This window comes from Macadamia integrifolia, chromosome 2, assembly GCF_013358625.1.
Source record: "Macadamia integrifolia cultivar HAES 741 chromosome 2, SCU_Mint_v3, whole genome shotgun sequence".
Taxonomy (NCBI): Eukaryota; Viridiplantae; Streptophyta; class Magnoliopsida; order Proteales; family Proteaceae; genus Macadamia; species Macadamia integrifolia.
The window spans coordinates 11569222-11590658 of record NC_056558.1 but is presented as its reverse complement, the minus strand read 5'-3'; the positions used below and the strand labels follow the sequence as shown (position 1 = coordinate 11590658).

Here is a 21437-nt window from a genome sequence, read left to right as displayed (position 1 = left end):
CATCAAAGATAGAGAGAGAAAGAGGACAAACTAGTTTAATGTAGAGGGGTTTCTTTGACTATTCTTTCCTCTGGCTTCCATTCACTTTTTCAGCTGAATCTAGAGAGCTTACATTGTAGGAAGAAGAAGAGGAAGAGGCGGGTTGGGTTCTTGGTGTGGGGCCGAGTTGTGTTGAAGGTAGAAGAACAAGCAGCAGCAGCAAAAAAGGAAGTGGCAGCAGGGGGTGGAGGTGGTGGTGCTGCAGGAAGAAGGAAAAGAGGAAATGGCAAGTGGAGTTGCAGGAGGAAGAAAGAAGAAGAAGAAGGGGCAGGTGGGTCCGGGGGCAAGAGGAAGAAATGACTACCTTTTTGCTAGAAACGGACGCTTTAGATCCGATTAGAGAAAACTAAGACAAAATCGAAAAAAGTACAACCGATCGTTATCCACCGGAATGTAAATACAACACTGTAATCATCCAATCAAACGGAAACAAGGTTTATCAAACACCCAAAATTCTGTTTCTGTTCTCAGAAACGGAAATTTCTATTTCTGTCGTTTCTTGAAACAGAAATAACAGAAACATTATCAAACGGGCCCTAAATCTTTCTTTAATGAAAAAATCCATGGATTTTTGTAATCTCTGTTTTTTTGCTAAGCTGGATTCAGATTTCATGCAGAGGGTATGGATGAGACCCTTTTCCATTCTAATATGGTCTTTTGCTGTTTAAAAGTAGCAACTTATTCACACCGTCAATGCTAGGGGAGGGGGCGTAAGCCCTTTAAACCTTTGGATCCATGTGCAATTTCGATAAACTATAGGGAAGGGGGGCATAATTTTTCCTTAAAAATAATATAATTTTATCCCGTTGTTTATTTAGTTTGAAAATAAGTGAGTAATTCAATTCAACGTTTTTAGTCATAAAAATGGAACTAAAAAAGAATTGAGAAAAGATTTCTACTTTTGAAACCAAATTCAAATGGATTTACTTTGGTTTTGTTTTAAATGATTGGTTTTAATTTTAGTTTTGATTCTAAATTGGCACCCTTAATTTACCTGAACCCCTTTCCTCTCTCTCTCTCTCTCTCTCTCTCTCTCTCTCTCTCTCTCTCTCTCTCTCTCTCTCTCTCTCCAGATTAAACGCAGCTGATTCCCATGAATGAGTTATATACCGTTCAGATTTTATGTGTCAAATTGTGAATTTTATCAAAACCACGTGACCCATATGCATCAAACATTTTCCTTCCAAAAGGAAAATGCTTATCTTGGCAGCCCATCATTTAAGCAATTTGAAGGGTATATACCCCTTGGATCAATGATCAATGATCAATTTTTCTGCAAAATTTTGAGTCTCATATCACCCTTGTGGTCCATATGTATTATACTTTTCTTAATTTTGGATTTTGTTTGATTGCAATGGAAGTTAAAATAAGAAAAGTGAAAAATTTTAATTCAAGCTTTTTTTTAATTGTTACTAAAGGCACAAGAATTTTGTTTCTTGCGTCAGACTAGTGGTGCTCTTAACAAATATTAACCTTACCCTAACGAGCTGTGTGCATAAGGCTTGAGGCTCTAAACCTTTTAATTCGGAGTCCCTCGACTAGTGAAGATCTTCTCTTCTTCTATGATTACCAAAGCTGCTCTGTTTCTCCTTTTTCTGTCATTATTTCTTACTATAGTTCTAGGATCGGTATTGGATGGGTAGAATCACCTTAAATCAGATCAGTATCGGTGATGGGTGATGCGATCGCATATATGTGAATACGAATCAAGGGTCAAAGGATTAAAAAAAGTCATTTTTTAAAGGGTAATTTACAACGTCATCTCCTGGAGAATGCCAATATTAGAGGGACACCCCTCTCTTTCACCAAATAAAACTCGGACCCCCTGCCGTTAGTTAGTGTCACAGAATATACCAAGAATGTTGACATCAGCAATTCATTTTTTTTTTCCAAATACCATTTTGCCCTTAAAAATAATGGAGTACTGAAATTGCCCTTGTGTTTTTGCTCGCCCAAAGAAAAAATAACAGCTTTGGCGTTCTTTATTGTAATCTGATTCTTAACTTTTCGATGCTTTTATCTTTGATATTCATTTCTTTAATTTGGAAACATTTCTGAGTCATCTGGGTATGAAGATTTACCAGAGGGACTGTAAGATAAGGACCTAGTTTCACCTTGGTAATGCTTGTCCTTTAATGGAGACTACAAGCCCTCTGGACCATGAATAAAAGATTTTTCCTCAACCTCATCATGTTCAAATTCAGTCCACCCAGGCAAACTGGATTTCATGGAAAAGGGATCTGAGTCTTTACACCGTACACCAGTAGGAAAGAATGGGGAGCCATGTTTCCTCTGTCGATTCAAATCCACTGTAACCGTCTCATGGCCATATGCATCACCCCCTTCTTCTCTAGTCACTGCAAGGTTAAGGTTTAGTTTTCCAACAGAAAAGGAACCTTCCTCTTTCTGAGCATATTAATCTCATCCAATCTCGTTTCTAGATAACACAAATCCATCCCTACCATAAACCTTAGTCAGGAAAAAATAAAAACAAGTATCGACCACCATTAGAAATTTCAATGACAATCTCCAAAACCTCAAACAGAAAACCTCGTTTGATTTTCCACTACCATAAAACATAAAACAACCAGAACCCTACATCTTATTTTAATTTCAAAAAAATAAAAAATAAAAAACAATAGTTCAACACAAACTCTTATTATCAGCAATAGAGTCTAATGAAGAACTAGCATAGACTTAGAAAATGTTACCAACTATACCAGCTATCAAGAAGAAGAAATGAAATGCAGAAGGTCAATTATGATCCAGGGCGGGGATCCTCTGCTCTGCATGATGAAAAGTAAAGGATTATTCTGGAAATGCGTATGGAGATTCACCAAATGAGAAAACTGAATCAACTTTTGAGGAAGTAGAAGAGGGGGCGTCTGATTACCATTTCAAACAGTTTTTGTCCCCTGAAAAGAGAAAATTGAATCAATTGCACCACAAGTTCCTTTTGATCCCTCAGTCTGCCCTTAAAAATGAACTTGTAACAGAGTGACAACTTAGGATGAAAAACAGAGGAAAAAAAAAAAAGAAAAAAGAAAAAACAAAACCAAACCTTCTTGCCGACGACCTAAGATGGCAGCGATGGGAAGTGCACCACACACCGGCGAAGGAATGAGCACAACTCACCGGCGACAACAGCTCGGGTAGTCTGGATTTCGTTGGACTCACAAGTCTTAGGTAGAGAAAGAAGGAACGATGGAGAGAAAGTGATAAAAGAGGTAAGGGTGAATAGAAGGGTATTTTGGTATAATATAATAAGTATGATTTACTCATAAGGGCTAAAGTGTCATTTTAAAGCATCACTTAACAGAGACTGACGACAAGGGGCCCGAGTCTAATTTGGTAAAAGAGAAGGGGTGTCCCTATAATATTGGCATTCTCCAAAGGGTGGTGTTATAAATTATCTTTTTTAAAATGAAAACCAAAGATATTTATCTGTTACAAAGGTAATTTGAGTTGATGTTGAATCAGTATCAATCAAGACTGATCCTAATCCTAATCCCAACCCAACATCGATTTCTAGAAGCCTGCTCCCTACTTAGGGTGAAGAAAGCAACAAAATTTATCAAGTGAAGAAGTTTCTATAAAACCCTGCTCGTCAATGACTGTTTCCACCTTAGGGTGGAGTTCAAGCATGCCTATCATCAAGCTAATTTCATAGCTGATGCTTTAGCTTCTTGTATAGCCCGCACCTCCTGTTGTTCTTTTGTGTGGGATCTTACCCCTCTCCCTTTCTTTCTTGGTTTTTACTTGCCGATTTTTCTGAGATTTCTTTCTCTGGGTTGTAACTAGTTCTTCTTTTCTTGTTTAATTTATTTCTTTACCCAAAAAATGAAAAAGGTTTTGATGGGTCGGTCGATTTAGATGATGACTTTTTAGCTAGATGCATCCAGAATCTTCTCGAGAGGTGGGATGTGATATCTCATCCTCTTTTCTATATTTTTAATGAAAAAAGACAAAATAAATATATAAATGAAATAAAAGATCCATTGACCCAAGTCACCGAATAATAGAAAAAAAAAAAAAGGGACAGGATCGAAATGATCAGATTGGTTTTAATCGAAACCCGTTAGAATTGACTAAAATATGCCTTAACCTTAAGAATTCAGTAGGATCTATTCGAACCGATCTGGTTGAAATGGTCCCGATTCTTGAAACACTAACAGAGAATATCAGTTGGATGCCGTTTCTGTTTCTGTCCTTTTTAGGGTACCAGTTGAATACTGTTCTGAATACTTAAGTAGTAACGTTTGTTTTCTAAATTTATTTAAAAACATTAGTTTTTCATAGTCTTAAAAAACTAGGTGCACAGCTACACCTTTTGAGTATAAAATATAAAATTTCTCTTGTTTGTATAATTAATTTGATTCTTAATAAAAATTTATATTTTTACTATTATTTTTAAATAAAAAGAAGCATGAAAGCCAATGTGGCCTTTACAACCTCAGAGGGGCAAAATGATTGTCCCACCCAATGAAAGATGGAAATCTTACCGTTGTTGAGCTTATGTGCACACTCTTCCATTGGCCCCATGTTGGAGCAGAGTTCATGTTGCCTTTTAGGGATTGAAATTCTCTCTCTATTTTTTTAGAGAAAGATCATTGCCCGTCCTCATCCCCATGCCCAAACATAGTCCTCGGTTTCAAGGGACTATGAAAAGGTGCCCCTATCCTTTTGAAACCCATGGTCATATCTAAGTTTGGGGAGTGAAGATGGACACTATTCTTTCTCCTTTTTTAAATCTGTAATTGGTAAAAAATTCTGGTAAAAAATTCTGGTTTTTTTTTTCCTAAAGAATATATCCTATGACATTTGTTCCGAACTAAAATTGTATTTTTACTTTATGAAAAATCTTAGGGTGCAACTTGGATAATGAGTTTCATCATTAAACTTTTATAAAAATAAAAAATAAAATTTCATCGTTAAACACCAGCCCTCTATCATACATAGTTTAAACTACTCATTCTCAATGCAATTGAAGGGCCAAATGTGATGGCCTAAGGGGTCCCTCTCTTCATTGTTGAGTAAATGGAAACTGATCTTACTAAAATTGTAATTTATTTATAGGAAAAAATCCTCTGAGGTACAGGGGTAGGGCATCCTGTGTCTATCTCTATCATTCTCACATGAGATAACCCGTTGCCCTCCAATGTTCAATACCGTTTTGCTATACCTCGTTGATGCACTCCTCTATGCCGTTTGCTCATATAAGGGTGTCAATAGTTAGCCTTCACAAGTAAGACTGACTTGTTGAAGCTCGAGATCAGCTCGATCGATCAATAATCGGGCATTCCCAGTGCAAGGTAGTGAGTGGCCTAATGCTCACTCGACCAAGACCCACAAAATATTATGATTTGACAGATAATGGTCTATTTATAGCATGATTAGCTTGTTTAAACCTATTTTACCCGAATATAATTCATTAGTGCTTATTTGATGTCTATTTATAGTCAAATTAGTCAATTAACCCGTTTAAGCTCGATTTAACCCAATTACATTGAGCCCAATTATGTACTAGTATTTTACTCCCTCCAAAAAATTTTATCGACAAGTAACCAACAAATGTATGGCAACAGTTAAAAGGCAAAAAAATGTTTTTGTGTTTTTTTCTTTTTTAATACATTTGGAACAGAACATGTATGAGACGTTTCATTTTGCTTAAAAAAAAAAAAATACTTGGAATAATTTTGAGAAATAACATATTTGATTAAAAAATATTAATTTAAAAAAAAAAATACACACAATCAATTCCTTAAAATATATAATGATGTAAATGATAGTAACCTTAAATTGATAGATACGGATCAAACCCAATCGAGCTTGAGAAGCAAACAAAGAAGCAATTTTCTGCTCGGCGGAAGCACAACTGATAAGAACATCAATTGGCATTAAATAGTACTAATAATATAGTAAGAATTTATAAGGTCAAGAAGATTACGTTCCGTCTAAAAATTCTAAGCCGCGTGTGAAGTCTTACTTTGAACATTCGATCTGGAATTTCCAGCTAGAAGGTCGCAAGATTTTTCCTGATCTTTCTTCTTCTCCTTTCCACAAAGCTTCATTTCCCTGTGGCGTAAGGTTTGCTATTGACTCTGAGCAAAGACATAAGAGACTTTATTGCTTGAACTCGAATTTTTAAGATTGGGTCTCGACAAAATCTTGAGATATCGTTAGGGATTCCATCGGATTCTCCAAAATCCGGACATTGTTCGGGGGATTTCGGTCGTCTTTCAGTAGATTTTTCCGGGTCTATCGAGGTAAGCTCTATAGATTTTGCTTATTTTTTTCACAATCCGAGACTATATATTGGCTTTGCTCCGTGATTGAGATATGGGTCTTTTACAACTCGAGGGAATTTATATTGTAGCTAAGTTTTGTGTGAAAAGGGCTAAATTTTCTGATCGTTTGGTGTCTCTTGTTCTGTTTATAGTTCAATTTCTTCGTCTTTGTAATGAAATTAGTGACTTGAACGAAAACTGGTGTGATTAATTGTTACATCTGAACTAATTAGAGTTTCGATTGTGGAAGAACATAGAGAAGTCTTGGAGGTTGTTTACAGGAAGCTGATTCGTTAGCATGTGGATTTTTTTTATCCTTTTTGTTCAGAACCAGTTTGGTTAACATTGAAAACTAGAAAAGAGTGCTGGGTGGAGCAATGAATCGAATGAAAAAAAAAAAAAAAATGATTTCTTGCGTCTGGGGAAGCGGCCACCTTGTAAATCCCATTGGATAGATGCTCAGAATTTCGTTCACATCTTCATTAGTGGTTAATGTATTAGACTATACTAAGTAATATAACTGAATAGGGTACGGAAATGAATAATACCTTCCCATGTAATTCATCAGAACAATATATTTCAAACGTTTTTCCTGCATTTGGTGTAGAAATTGTCTCACATCACATAATCTCATCATTTTGCTTTCTAATTTTGAAGCAGTTGGTATTTTTAATAAAAAAATGTTTTCATTTGATGGTTATGTCGGACAAATACAACTAAAGGTAACAAGGAGTTGGTTAATAAATTTCTTCTGCATATAAGCTTCATGCATTTCAGCTATACACTTCATTGAAAGAATGTCGCACAACACACATTTTTCCATTAGTCAATACCACAAAACCTCAAATCAGTTCCTATTACTAAGTTATCAGACCTCAAATTACACGATCAGACTACAAACTCCCACTTAAATTAAATAAAAACAGTTTAGTTCTGCCTTGCATGACTAGAAACTTCACTTGATTAACTTTAGTTCCTTTGGACTTGGGCCTCAACGTTGATTGGTTTCCAAGACTGCAACTCAGACTCCAAAGTGACATTCTGCTAGCTGAGAGCTTTGTCCTTATGCAAAGATCTATGCCTTAGGTCAATGAAGATTGAATCTGCCACTGAAGCAGTAGCACTTGGTTGGTTGGAAAAATATGATCAACTTTGGAAACCCAAACCCAGATGGAACCAGCCCAACCCGTGTTTTTGGACCAACAATGGATGGAAGTAGTTAAGTTTTTTAAGTCTTTTATTTTCTGGGGTAGGTAATAAGCTAGTTATTTTAGTTTGAACTCTATTTAGTATTAGAGTTGGTTTACAAGTTAATTTCAGTCCTAGAGTCTAATTACGGTTCTTGTTTATTTTCCATTGTGTATTTTCTTGTACCCAACATTGAAATTTAGAATGGAATAGACAATAATTGAATTAAATCTCTGAGTGAATGTGTGATAGGGAGTATCCTCCTTTCCCCCTGAAACTCTAAGACTATCTCAGATTTCTCTTCTTCTCTAACTGGCCCTCCACCATCCACTCTACTTGGACCTGAGGAACACAATTTATGGAGCCTGAGCTGTTCCTGAACGAACTTCTTGGTGCTGCTTGACCAAGATTGCCAAACCATGAAACATTAAAGTTTATCTTGGTAAAGTTGATTCTGCAGGGATGGTGACCAGATTCATGTATTGGTGTGCTTTTCTATGATGTAGTCCATAAATTAATTTTTGTGCGTAATGCTTACCAGATAATAGAAGTATATTTCAGTGCACTTCCTTATTATTCTATTGCTAAGTTAGCTGTCTAAATCTAATAAAACCTCCAACCCTAAAAGACTCCCTGTGAAGTAAATATTCTTTCAGAACATGCAATACTATACATTGGCAATTTTGATCCTTGCTTCACGCTCTCTGAAAATCCAATCCTTTAGTTTATTTCTTCTTGAGGTTGGACAAGTCATCGCACAGAAGATGGTCAAAGATCTATTTTTCTCAGCGTTGAAACGGATCTAATTTCTTGACTTGCTTGATCCTCTCTTATATGTTTTTGTTATATTGTTCTTTCACGATACCTTTTGTTATGAATAAAGCCATATCCGTACTTCAATTGACATGCATGACATACGAGGTAAGACATCTATTGATGCCTGTGCTTGCCAAGGTGTGTCTGAATATAAGTTTCTTTGCCCTCTAAGCTTGAGTAACCTTTTGTGATACATGAGCTTCTCTATATGCTGCTTCAATACTCTAGGCATATGCTATGTCCTGTACCTTGTAAGGTTGAGGAATCCCATTCATAATGACTATAAAGAGTATGGTTTTAGTGCACTTGTCTTATCCAGTTATCTAAATTCATTAACACAAATGGTGTCTCTCGGATGAGTATCATGGACTTCCAAATTGCATTTTACTGGAGCTTTACTGGTCTTCTAAGAAAATGGTCCATTCTGGGATGGGAGTGGGTCGGGATCTGTGCATTGTTTTAGTAATAGTTTTCCTTGGGTCTTGGAATGTCTTGATTGCCAATCCAGATTGGTATATCATGGGAATGTTCTGGAGTACAATACACTCCCATGATTCCGAAAGATTTTGCAGCTGTTGTGAAATCTATTATTGAAGACCTGGGAAATAGTACAAAAAATTTAAGATAGATTCATGTGTTTTGGGTTGGGAAATTCATTATTGCTATGAAATTACTGATTAACTTGTTGGCAGGTTAGGTATGCAGAGTCAGCTTGTTTGTAACGGGTGTAGGAACCTTCTTCTTTTTCCGAGAGGAGCTACGAATGTCCGTTGTGCAATATGCAGTACAGTTACCCCTGTCCCACCTCCAGGTACTGTTCTTCCCATTCATTTCTTTTATGTGAAAAAGAAAAAGAAAACTTGATAAAAATGAAAGAAAAAATAAAAAGCATTTACTTGTATATCTTTGTTCATTTGCCTTTTCTTAAAAATAATTTCCAATGGTTAGATAAAAAATTGTATGTGGTAGAATAGAAGAAATTATTGATTAGAGGTTGGTGTTAGCATTTGACATATTTTAGTCAGGAAAGTTCAGTTTGATTAAGTCGCAAAATCGTGGGTCAGTTAATAACTCAAATATTGCTTGCATTTAATTAAAAGATAATGATGTCATCTTTGGGTTCTATTTTTCTACTTTTGGTTCAATGAAGGGAGAAGTGTGCCAGCAGAAACACATATATCAAATTTATATCTAGATTGCACTTATTTCTGCTATTGATCTTTTATTTACATTGAAGTTGCTGGTATTTTCATTGCTGAACTATTAACTGTCATAGTAGATATTTAAAATCTTAATTTGGGAACAATTTTATGGTTTAAATGGAATTTAAAATTTTTGTTGGGATCTTAAAGGAACAAATTGAGAATAGTTTTTGGTTCCATAACACATGCCATGCAGGGATGGAAATGGCTCAGCTGGTATGTGGAGGTTGCAGGACATTGTTGATGTATACTCGTGGGGCATCAAGTGTGAGATGCTCATGCTGCCACACAGTTAATCCTGCAAGACCAGGTATAAATTTGTCAATTTTTTGAGAAGCATATGGAAGGTCAATGCCTATGATTAGTGGTTAATCTAGGGATTCCAGGGCTTCTCTGAACTTCTTGTGTTGTAGTTATTATTCAAAATTGGAGTTAAGAGGGATATTTGTCATTAACGGGGTACAGGGATAATGGTCATCCTGCACCCGCAATGGCAAGTGTATATGGGTTCAAGGCTCATTTCTGATTGAATATCCCACTATCAATGTTTTGTATATGAAACATGATATGGGTTGGACATTACTGTAAATTCCTTTGCTTGCACCCTTTTATTTCTTATTTTACCATCAAAGGATTGGACTGTTAGGATCCTCCTGTTTCATTAGTTTTTGTTATGGTGATATCTTCCTATGATGGGTTCTACACTTTTGGAGGTTTGTTCTTCGTACCAAAGCATATGGGCATGGATTTTTCCACTCCATTCATTCATATTATTTATACCATTGTTTCTTAATGTCATTTCAATTCTTTTTGCCCAACATGAATATAAATTCAAAGTTCTCTCTCTCTCTCGCTCTCTCATACAGACTCACACAAGGAAAATAAAAATAGATGCAGTTCTCTCACTCACTCTCTCTCTCTCTCTCTCTCTCTCTTTCGTGATTGACTTTTTCAGTCTGAATATTAATCTCTGGTTATCTCTGAAGCATCTAGCAATGTTGCCCATGTGAACTGCGGCCAGTGCCATACATTGCTCATGTATCCATGTGGAGCTCTGTCAGTCAAATGTGCAGTCTGTCAATATGTTACAAACATTGGGGTGAGTTCATCTGATTGTGTTATTCGGATTTTAGTTTCCAATAATCTTCATCATTTCATGTAATAAATGTATTAGAATAATGTTGACAGTATAAGCTGTTCAAATCGATACATTTTATACTGTAGGGTTTATCCAATTCCCTTGATTATTTGGACTGTACTACTTTGAGATGAACAGTAAGATTAACATTAAACAGCTAAACAATCCATGTGACATCGATATGGGCAAGTTCATTTTGTATTGCCTGACCATGTTTGCATCCTAAATCTGTTGTCATGGGTTCAATGTCTATGGCTTCGATGTATTGTAGTACTGAATTTGAATGATCAAAACAGTAGCCAAACAAGATCTTTTCAAAGAGAATTAAATCCAGATTTGAAGAATAATTAATAGAAGCAAATCAGATGATCATAATTGTCTAAAAATCATATTGAGTTCAGTAATAGAGGGTTAGAACACTTGCTGAAAATATGAGATTAATTCAATAGTCAGATCGGCATATATAGAGAATTCCTAGCAGATCTAGGAAAGGGCAAAACAGTAATTTCAGGGACTGAAATTGTGATAAAAATTAGGACTTGAACTACAAATCAATTCTACATATGAATCAGGTATTAGTAGTTAAATTAGATAAAAAAATCAGAACCCGAATCAGTGTATCAGGGTATAAACATTAGCTTAAGTAGAAACAGGGGAAGAATTGGAAAACAGTTCCAGATCGGCAGGTCAATCTTGCCAAAATTGAAATCGAGTTCTATTTTAGATAGATATAATATTCAATTTTGATTTGGAAGGATTCTAATGGTCGGATTTCTTAAATCTCAAAACACATGTAACATGTAAATTCTAGGTAGAACAAGAGTTTGTAGAAAAATTCAAGATCTGAACTTACTTGTTAATGGATGAAGAAGATGATGGAATAATAAGAACAACAAAATATAATACCCGGGCTTCACACCGCGAGGTGGTTTGATTGGATCAAATGTCAATCTCCTTGATCAGACACAAGTGGTTTCTTGATTAAACACAAGAGATTCTTCACCACTGGTAAAGGAGTCAGCAAAAGCCTATTCGTTCATCAAAATTCGTGCATAATGCTAGGCCCCTGTACAAGCTTATATAAGACTCAAAAATAGACTAAACACTGAAAAAGAAAGGCTTAACCCAATCCTTAACTAATAAGATAATCTAAACTAACTAGGAAACTGAACTATTGAAGGGAATTAACTCAAAACATGGTCAAACTTTAAGTCATAACATGCCTTCGATTTAAGTTTGATGTGGAATTAAATAAAGATAAGAGTTAAAGAGTGGAAATGGGAGATCCCATAACCATACTTAGCTAAGGTAGCCTATGCTTATGTGGATTCCACTATCTAATAGCTAAAGAATAAGGGAAGTCCCTTATGCTTATTTTTACCCATGGTTTAGTGATGTAGATCAAGCTGCTAAGTCAAAGAACCTGTGGTTAAGGATAATTAGTAGAATCTTTTTGCTCTAACCTGCAGGGTAGAAATTGTAGGGTTAATGACAAGCCCATTAACTTAGTCCCTCATAGAAGCTCTGCATTTCACTTCTTCGGTGGATGTTTATCAATTTGGATCACAATATCCAAAAGAAAAAATCTAGACAGGGCTTCAACCCCATATTATATTGGGGTCTGGGTGCGGGCTGGATGTATCAATATAATTTTTTTTTTCAAGGAGATAAACAAAGATGTATTAAAGGTGTTTTATTATGTACTAAAGTTTATATATGTACAGATATGAAATAGATGGTTTACGATAATAAAATAATAAATATATAATACGTTTATGATTTATACCATACTTGATGCATTACAGCTATGAATTTTCAATATGTTTTGGCCATTGTAAGCATTTTAATGGTCCACTGAGTTGTAGAAACATGGCCAGGTCACATCAATAGATCTTGGATTTTTGCTTATTGCTTGGTCAATGTATGGCCAAGCTGGGTTTTGTGATCGGTTTGAATGGGGCTTCCCACTATGTTGGGTTAGGAGTAATAAACTATGATTTGGATCCTCTGAATAGTAAGGCCTTTCTGGAAACTAATCAAGCTCAAGAAATATTACTGTTTGTTGAATCATTTCCCCCCTTCTAACCCACTCGCAAATAAACAAATAAATGAGTGGTTCCCCATGAGAGGCGTGGAAGATAGATGGTTTAGTCATGTCATGCAACCATGCATATTTTCACCTCCTTTCTGGTCACTGTCATCAATCTTTCAGTTAGTCCAATACAATGATCTTATATGCCTTGTTTAGGTGGTCTTTGATTTATCTCGAATTACCAATTTAGGGAACTTGTTCCTCTTGCATACATTGCTTTGTTGGTACTATCAATTCTATTTTAGTATTTGTTGTATTTTGAGCTGTTTTAATGATCACAGACGGGTAGCATGAGAGTGCCAATCCCTGTGCAGAGACCGAATGGGGCCAGCATGCCCTCGACTTCAACAGTGAGTTCTTGAACCACACTGTATTTTAGCTTTTCAGAAGTGGAGCTTGTTTTTGTCATATCTAAGGGCTAAGTGAATTGTTTGTGTATGCTTCAGTTAATGCCACATTCTCATGGCCATACTGTTGTTGTTGAGAATCCTATGTCCATGGATGAAAGTGGGAATCTGGTAATCTTCTCCATTTGCCTGACTACTTTAATTTAGATGTTTAATTTGAAAATTTCAAAATGTCACTGATATTTTTATATTTAAAACCAAGAAATCGATGATCAAAATCTTAATGTTGCAGGTGAGCAATGTTGTCGTTGGAGTCACCACTGATAAAAATAAATAATTGGATTCTGGTGGCCAAATTCCAACTGTAAGTACCAATTCATGTGACGTTCAAGATGCTGGAGCTCGATGTCAAGAAACTTTTCAAATGTTGTCTTCATAGAAAAATTGAATACTGTCAGTGATATATGTAAAAAATGCAGAGGAATGAGTGTTATTGTCCATCTGACCTGTGACCTTTGTTGAAACTGTGTTTTGTAAAAAATTCATATCTGACTATGTTAATATATACTTAAAACATTATTTTATTTTTTCCCTAAGTTTTGTATCAAAATCACAATGATGGGTTGAGTCTTGCTACTGTGTGCTAACACTAGGATTTTCCTGTAGCTCAAATTTCTTTCCAAATTGGATTAATCAAAGGGACTCGCGTGTGGTTTTTTTTTTTTTTTTTGGGGGGGGGGGGTGTGGTGTTGTGAAGGGGTTGGTTAAATTGCTTTTACCGCTGAATGTAATTATTGTTAAGATTGTATTGTTGATGGTCATCGTTGGGTTAGAGAAGAGAGTGTACTGCGAGCTTGGTTCTCTTCCAATGCTGGGTTTGGACATAATCTGAGATGGGCAAACACTAATATGTTTGACTCAAAACTCTCAATTAGGTAGTTAAGCTTTACTTGAATGGTGAACTGTGAGCTTGTGACCTATTTACTGCTCTGGTTATGGCACAGATTGATGCAAACCCAACAATTCCTATTCTGGCTGCAAGAAACTACCCTGTTATCAATCAGGTTGAGCCATGATTCCAGATACTGCTGTGGTAAATAGGGCCAGGGTGTTTTATTTAAATGCAGTGGCTGGTTACTTAACTGTGTTTGGGATTTATTCTTGGAATAAGATTCTGCACCTATGGCACATTTGGAAGCAAGAGAATATAAAAAGAACTGGTTTTAAGATGCATTTTAGAGTCGGAATCTATTTTAAGAATGCATACTAAGCACAGCCTTAATGTATTAAACGACCATTGTCTAACATTATGATCAGTTGGGAGTGCTGGATTGAACTCTATGGCGATCTGATTAGTTAGATTAGCTATTGATGGCAGTGGGTTTAATCACACCACAACCCGAAACCCATATCTTCATCCTACCATTATTTCCATGTGGCAGTTTGGTTAGTGCCTTAATTTGATTAGTTGACAAGTCAATATCTAATCATGGATCAAATTTTGAAAAATCTCAGTTTTCCATTTAATTGTCATTAATATCTTTTAAAATTGCATGAAAACATTGGGATCAGACCGTGGAAGAACTGAGAAGAATGCGCAATACGGAGTGAGTTGTAATACCAAATATGGTACGTATCTCAAGTGGTGGGGGATTTTTATCTATTTAACACTCAACTTGCTAAATCAATCAAGGGAGCTGAGCACCTTGAAAATTCCGTTATTTCGTTGAAGCATTGTGAGGAGGTGGCTTTTTTGATACCTAGGGTGTCCGGATCTTTGACCTGACTAGTCTCTGGGGTCACTGTGATACCGCTTACACAAGATCGGGTCAGTCCGAGATGGAAACTTTCGTGCGGTGGCCCCAAGAAGTTAGGTGCAATGGCGAAGGTTTGATCACGGGACCTCGCTTCTTGAGGCGGAGTACTGTGTCCCTTCCAAGCCAACTGTGCTAACTCCACAAGTTGAGTTGAGTCATAATATGGAGGCGACCCATCAAGTTGATAATATAAAGGATACATATTTGGATTCTTCAGAGGAAGCGTCAGAATCAAATGATGACGGTGGTGCTGCAGTCTTTAAAAACATGACCCATCCAGTAGTGAGAAGCTTTCTGCGGAAAAGTCATCGCATGAAAAGTGCCCCGTATTTTCTTCGATCTCAAGATTGAGTTACTTAAATTTTTTATAGCATCTTTTCCCAATTGCTAAACCTTGCCAAAAAAAAAAAAAATGCTTTTCTTTCTATATTTCAAGAATTGTGCTATAGGGTTTGTCCTGTTTGATTTAGGGACGTCTCCTCCTTTCTTTGATCTGCCCAAAGAAAGTTGTAGGGTTGCCTTTCTCTGTTTTTTATGTTTTTTCTTTCTTCATAATACATACAAGTTACCTATCAAAAAAAAAAAAAAAAAAAAAAAAAAAAAAAAAAAAAAAAAACTTACTAAATCATCAGTCCTCAGTTGAAAAGTGAGTGATGATTTGAAGGACTTCAAATATTGACTTGATAGACATTTTAAACATATCAAAGGGTTCGTTGAAGGGTTTTAGTAAGATGCCCCAAATGAAATTTTAGAGATCTCTGATATGAAATATTAGGAAGTGTGAATTCCTAAGCAATAGCTGAGTTGGCAAGGGATCTTGGCCTCATGAAGCATGTGGTTTTGAGTTCGACTCTTCTTACCCCACTTACATGGGGATATTTAGTACTCTTCATTGCTTTCAGTGAAAGTCAATTGTGGAGTCAGTATAGATCCACAAGACTAGTGAGGCCGAAGGTCTTGATACCGCTTTTTTAAAAAGAGAAAAAAAAAACGGAGGGGTGTAGGAAATGTTGAAAAGCTGTTGAAAAATAAATAAATTCAGGAATAGATTAATTACACTGAGTTAAGTTCGAAAGGCAAAATTCACAACCTCTTCTACCCAATACTCCCACCAACCATTCAATAGAATCTATCCATCGTTTGGCTAAAAAAATATTACCTGCACTCGCCTTGGTTGAATGAATTTCTTACCGGGTCCAGCTTTGGGTGGTTTTTTTGGGTTTCGCAGAAGAATAATTGATGTCCCGATGTCGTCTCGATCATCCGATACTCGTCACATTACCGCACTTGTGATTGCGATAGAGGATGTTTTCACATGAATTTAGGTGGTTTAAACTGGTTTGAGTGATGCCCACTTTGAAATTAGTCAATAAGGTGGATAGGGTATCAAGCTTGCTTACACTTCATCTCCAAGGGTGTTTGAGAATTTCCCAACCCCTCAAAAGAAACATGAACGATACAATACTACTCTTAGGAAAAATGGATGAAGCAACTTCGCTTGTTTGAACCAATTCAGGACAAATAAAATGACCATCTCTTTCTTTTTCTAGCTTTATAAGCATAGCCCTTTCTTCAGAAGTTCTATCTCTTCCCTTCCTCATTTCATTCTTTCTCTCAATCCCATGGCACATGAAGCTGGTGATCAAAAACCACTTGGGTCTTACCCTGCAGGGCCAGAAACTAAGAGACAAGGTTGGATCCTTTTGTTGCTGAGGTTTCTTGCATTGTTTGCCATTGTTTCTACTACACTCTTGATAATACTTACAAAGGAGACCAAAACTATTGTGGTTGCTACTATTGAGACTACTGAAGTTACTGCTGCTCTCAAGGCCAGATTTCAGCACACCCCAGCTTATGTGTAAGCTTTTTCTCTAAAACTAAACTTTCTCTGACCCCATAAAAAACACTCCACCGACTGGTGGCTTGGTCTTGGGCTAAGGTTGAACTTCGAAGCCTTGGCCTACAAAAAATGGCCCAGGTTTTGAGCTCACATTTACATTTTCATGACATTGTGAACTGCACTGAACCATCTGAATTTGATTGGATTGGCAAACCAGACAGACCCTTATTTCTCAGTTTTCTAATGCATTCTTCATGAAAGATGGTTTGGGACAGAACCCAGATAAGTTTATCACTAGAAGTGACTAACATTGGTAATGTGATGCAGGTTCTTTGTGATAGTCAATGGCATAGCCAGTATCCATCATTTTGCCACCTTGATGGCTGACTTAGTTGCTTATATATTTGACTTCAAGGGTTTTTGGCCTTCGATAATCACACTCTTGGACATGGTAATAAAAAGCTTCAACCTTTTTTACCCAATTTTTTAAAGAAAGATTGGACATTTCAAGTGGAAATTTTTAACCCTAGAGCTACCCGGCCAGCTAGGCACAGTAAAGGAGACCCTCCTAATTACACTTCAACTTTATTTTTGGGTAAATTCAATTACATTTCAACCACCAGGTGGATTGTGCATATATTCCAAAGTGGGTGTGCCATCAAAAAAAAAAAAAAAATCAAGACTTTTCGTCAAAGACTCCCCAAACACACCACACCCACCCAAGCTATAAAATTTGGGATCCGTCTCAATTGATATTGATTAGAATTAGTATCGGACAGCTAAAGACTTAGGATCAATCTCAATTGATATCAATTCGATTTGAATTTTAAAATCATGATTTTAAGGATCAATCTCGATTGATATCAATTCGATTTGAATTTTAAAATCATGATTTTAATCAATATAAATTGAAAATTATTTGAAAAAGTTAATTATATGTGAAACATTTAGGCTGTTGAAGAAATAGACGTAATACCATATAGAATCATAGATGATGGACCATTAAATTTGACATATGGTTAACCAAGAGGGTTCCTCATGTATCCAATCTTTATCCAAGAGGGTTCCTCATGTATCCAATGTTTATCCAAATGGAAAATCTTGTAATGTATCATGAAAAGTGTAGTTATAGTAGGGATTATGATTTGCAATGGAAATTACACTGAACTACAGCCTACAACCTAAACCCAGCCCTAGTTCCAAGTGTGCTTTGTTTTGGGCTTGAAGTTGAAGCCTTAGTTAAGCCCAAGCTTTGTTGGGCCATGACTAAATTGTATGAGCATGGAGGCACGCGTGCTTATCCTCCATTGGTTAGATTAGACACTTGAACTTGCATTGATTACTCAATGCCAGCCATTCGATCAAGCGATACAGTTTAAAATGAACAATCATGGATCAACATTTCTTGAGCAAAGGGTCCACAAGAAATTTCTGAAATAACAAGATTTGTTCACTGTTTCATTAGGGAAAAGTGGGTCTAGTGTCTACTGGACTTGGTGCTGCAACTGCTATGGCTGAGTTAGGGACGAAAGGAAATTCACATGACAGATGGTGCGAGATCTGTGACCATGGTGGTGGGACCCTCATCATATCCTTCATTGGGCTTGGCTTCTTGATGTTCCTCCACATGTTGTCAATAGTTACCCTTTTCAAAAAACATACAAATGAGCTGATAGTCCCATGATGCACTGGATCAACAGACTTCTATATTAAACCTGTAATTTGTGTTCTTGCTTTGTAATTTGATCATCCTAAACCAATAACTCTATGGATATGTTTGGAAGGTAAGAAAATGAAAAGAAGGATATATATAAAACAATAAGAATAATTGTATTCATGGAAAAATAAAGAGGTATATAGAATTAATATTTAGGGAATATCAAAACGGATATAGCCAAACAAATGACTTGAAACCTCTATCTTCGACAATACCATCAGCGGAAAGAATGGTCTGTATCAATGACCACGTCAGTTATATGAATGGTGGCAGGCATGCAGCCTTGCAAAATGGGTTGAAAGATTCAAAAGAGTTCTCTATTACACGATATGGATTGACTGGTTGCCTTGAACTTATCTCTATATATATCCTGTCATTATTTTTTTTTTCTCTCCTTAATGTGACATACTTATTCTTTCAACGGGTAAATTTTGTCAACATGTGATAATGATATTATGTTAAATTATTTTTAAAATATTTTAAAATTTTCTTACTTACTGTTGGCTTTAAAAATTGTAGATAATAAGACAAAAAAAGAATGTGACAAATTCGAAATACATATGTAGAGCTAGGTGTCATTCAAACTATCCTAATATGTATATGTTAGGAACGGACAATACTTATTTAAAAGTGAATTTCATAGTGTAAAAAAAGACCATCAAGAAAAGCTTTGAACTGTGAAGTAGATGGATCAAATTTGAATCGAATCATCGCTCATATGTTCTAAATCCCATTAGGAATCCAATCTTATCTGATAATTTGATGGTTCATTCACATGGTGATCCAAATTTGAATCTGATCTGGCCCTATCATGCAATATCTTATTATTGGTCTGATTTTTCTTTTTCAAAACAATATCATCAGATGAAATACACTTTTTTTGATAAAGACAAAATGACAAATGGCACCAAAAAATAAAATAATCTTAAAGAATTAAAAACTATTATATTTTATTAGTTCCCTCTAGATATTATGAGTTCCAAGGTAGCTCAGGATGTCACTTTCAGCACAAGGGTATTTTTTTTTTTTTTTTTTAAGGTTTTCAATTCAATGACCAAAGCACTTTTTGATTTTTTTCCCTTGGAACCAAAAGTGGGACTGCAGGGATTATCAGTAGAATAGGGTAGTACCGCTGCTCATAAGAAGCTATGTTTGATTTGTTTAGTTATCAGATCATAAAAAGATTTGAGTCTAATCAATACCTTATTCATAAGCTATGATCCAATCTAGGTCTAGATCAGCACCCATCCGTTAACAGCTCTACCATGAAGTAAATTAGATTTGTCCATAGCCTCTATTATTAGCCTTTAGAACTTTAAAATTCATTTAAGGCAAATGTCGAGGTGTAGTAGATGTTTAGTTGAGTCTAAAAAAATTGACAATTTAATGATTTATAATAGTCATGTGGAGGCTACATGCCTTGTAATGTTTAATTTTCATTTTCCTTTTCCTTTAATTCTGATTTTACATTATTAAACTTCACATCTAATTTAAAAACCCCCTCTCCTCCCCAACCCCACAAACCCCCCCCACCCCCACCAAAAAAAGAAAATTTTTTTTTTTCACTTCTAGTAAGCCTTAGATACAACAAAGCTTAGTTGAATTGGGTTGAGATATTAACTCATCCCTATCTTACACCCATCATGTAGGTCAACATCCTATCCAATATTTTAACACCCAGTGATGCTAATTCCTAAATTTTGAATCCATGTGTATGTACACACCTTTTGCCCTAAGGCTAAATATTTCCATTTCTATTTCATGCCTTGTCCTCTGGTCTACACTCATGGTGGTGCTTATGGATATAGAGTTTGTGGTTATAGATCAGGTATTAAATCCAGGCCTTTATCTATTTGTCAATACATGGGGAAGTATATAATTGAATTTATATTTGAATTTCGAAACATGATGTACTAGTGATCACATTAGTTAGACTTACTGCATTACCCTTCCACGTGACACAAGTGCATCGACTAGAGATAAAAATCAGCTGGTAACCTTATTCTTTTCTTTTCCTCAAAGGATGAATTAGTTTTCTCATTGTAATATTTTGAAAGTTATAGGACTTGATTATTTTCCCTTTAGTCATGGTGAACAGATTATGATGAATGAGAATTCATTCATCATGGAGGTTTCAGATGTGTGAAGGAAGTATCGGGAGGATATTTTAGGGAACATATATATACTAAAACCCAACAAAGATATGTGAATCCTAGGATGATATGATGAACCTTCCCACCTAGTGTTGGAAAACTTTCTCCAAAGTTATATTCCAATATATATCAGTTGGGGGTGCTTTCAAACTATTGGTGGTGGTGTAAATGCTGCTGGGTTGGCCAGTTTTAATTTGGTATGACATCTTCACAGATTATGAGCTGGTTTGTAATTATATATATATATATATATATATATATTAAAGTAATATTGAAAGGGAAAGGAGAAGAAAGAGAAGAAATCCCAAAAACCAGATTAAAGCAAAGATTTTGATATTGTAATCTCTTGATTGAGACCCATCAACTAAAAAAAAGTTTAAGTCCTTATCACGGAATATAGGACAAGTGGCAATTTATGGACCCAAACCCAGAGTTAATTAGGACCCCACCATTTCCTTATCTCCCCTCCTTGGAGCTATTTCTTCAATTGTAAAAATGTAATTGAATTAATTAAGACTCTCCTAAGACAGTTATATTTGAAGTAAGACTCTAATAAATGCAGCAAATCTTGTAGTGAGCTCATGTGGATTTTTTAACTATTCATCCATTAGGTAGTGATCAAAGCAGAATCAACAAAATCCAATTATTAATTAGATCAAATCCTTGGTCTTGTACTTAATCATCATGGGGGGCTGCTAAGCTCAAAGACTTCTATGTATTCCTTGTAATGCCATAATTTAAGGGGAGTTGGTGGTTTCACATTATACTATTCTTGCTCCCTTTATTCTCTTTTTAATTAAG

General features: G+C 35.8%; 2 protein-coding genes across 3 annotated transcripts; both read left to right on the top strand.

Annotated features, from left to right (window-relative positions):
- The first annotated feature begins 5847 nt into the window (after positions 1-5847).
- LOC122090909 (protein LSD1-like) lies at positions 5848-13705 on the top strand. Of its 2 annotated transcripts, none has more exons than XM_042660683.1 (7): positions 5848-6305; positions 9028-9141; positions 9729-9842; positions 10519-10631; positions 13044-13112; positions 13209-13280; positions 13402-13705. In XM_042660683.1, exons 2-7 carry the CDS (start codon positions 9030-9032, stop codon positions 13444-13446), a joined length of 525 nt encoding a protein of 174 aa, XP_042516617.1. In that variant the 5' UTR covers positions 5848-6305; positions 9028-9029; the 3' UTR covers positions 13447-13705. The 2 variants fall into 2 exon arrangements, with proteins under 2 accessions (XP_042516617.1, XP_042516611.1); XM_042660677.1 differs by having other exon boundaries at positions 9023-9141.
- A 2807-nt stretch (positions 13706-16512) lies between these two features.
- Positions 16513-18563, top strand: LOC122059302 (CASP-like protein 1B2). Its single transcript, XM_042622021.1, has 3 exons — positions 16513-16784; positions 17094-17217; positions 18232-18563. Exons 1-3 carry the CDS (start codon positions 16549-16551, stop codon positions 18448-18450), a joined length of 579 nt encoding a protein of 192 aa, XP_042477955.1. The 5' UTR covers positions 16513-16548; the 3' UTR covers positions 18451-18563.
- The last annotated feature ends 2874 nt before the right edge of the window (positions 18564-21437 follow it).

Coding starts and splice junctions, on each gene's coding strand:
- LOC122090909 (XM_042660683.1), top strand. CDS start 9,030: ATGCAGAGTCAGCTTGTTTGTAACGGGTGTAGGAACCTTCTTCTTTTT. Junction 10,632..13,043: donor AATATGTTACAAACATTGGG/GTGAGTTCATCT, acceptor TAATGATCACAG/ACGGGTAGCATGAGAGTGCC. Junction 13,281..13,401: donor TGGATGAAAGTGGGAATCTG/GTAATCTTCTCC, acceptor TTAATGTTGCAG/GTGAGCAATGTTGTCGTTGG.
- LOC122059302 (XM_042622021.1), top strand. CDS start 16,549: ATGGCACATGAAGCTGGTGATCAAAAACCACTTGGGTCTTACCCTGCA. Junction 16,785..17,093: donor CAGCACACCCCAGCTTATGT/GTAAGCTTTTTC, acceptor AATGTGATGCAG/GTTCTTTGTGATAGTCAATG. Junction 17,218..18,231: donor TAATCACACTCTTGGACATG/GTAATAAAAAGC, acceptor CTGTTTCATTAG/GGAAAAGTGGGTCTAGTGTC.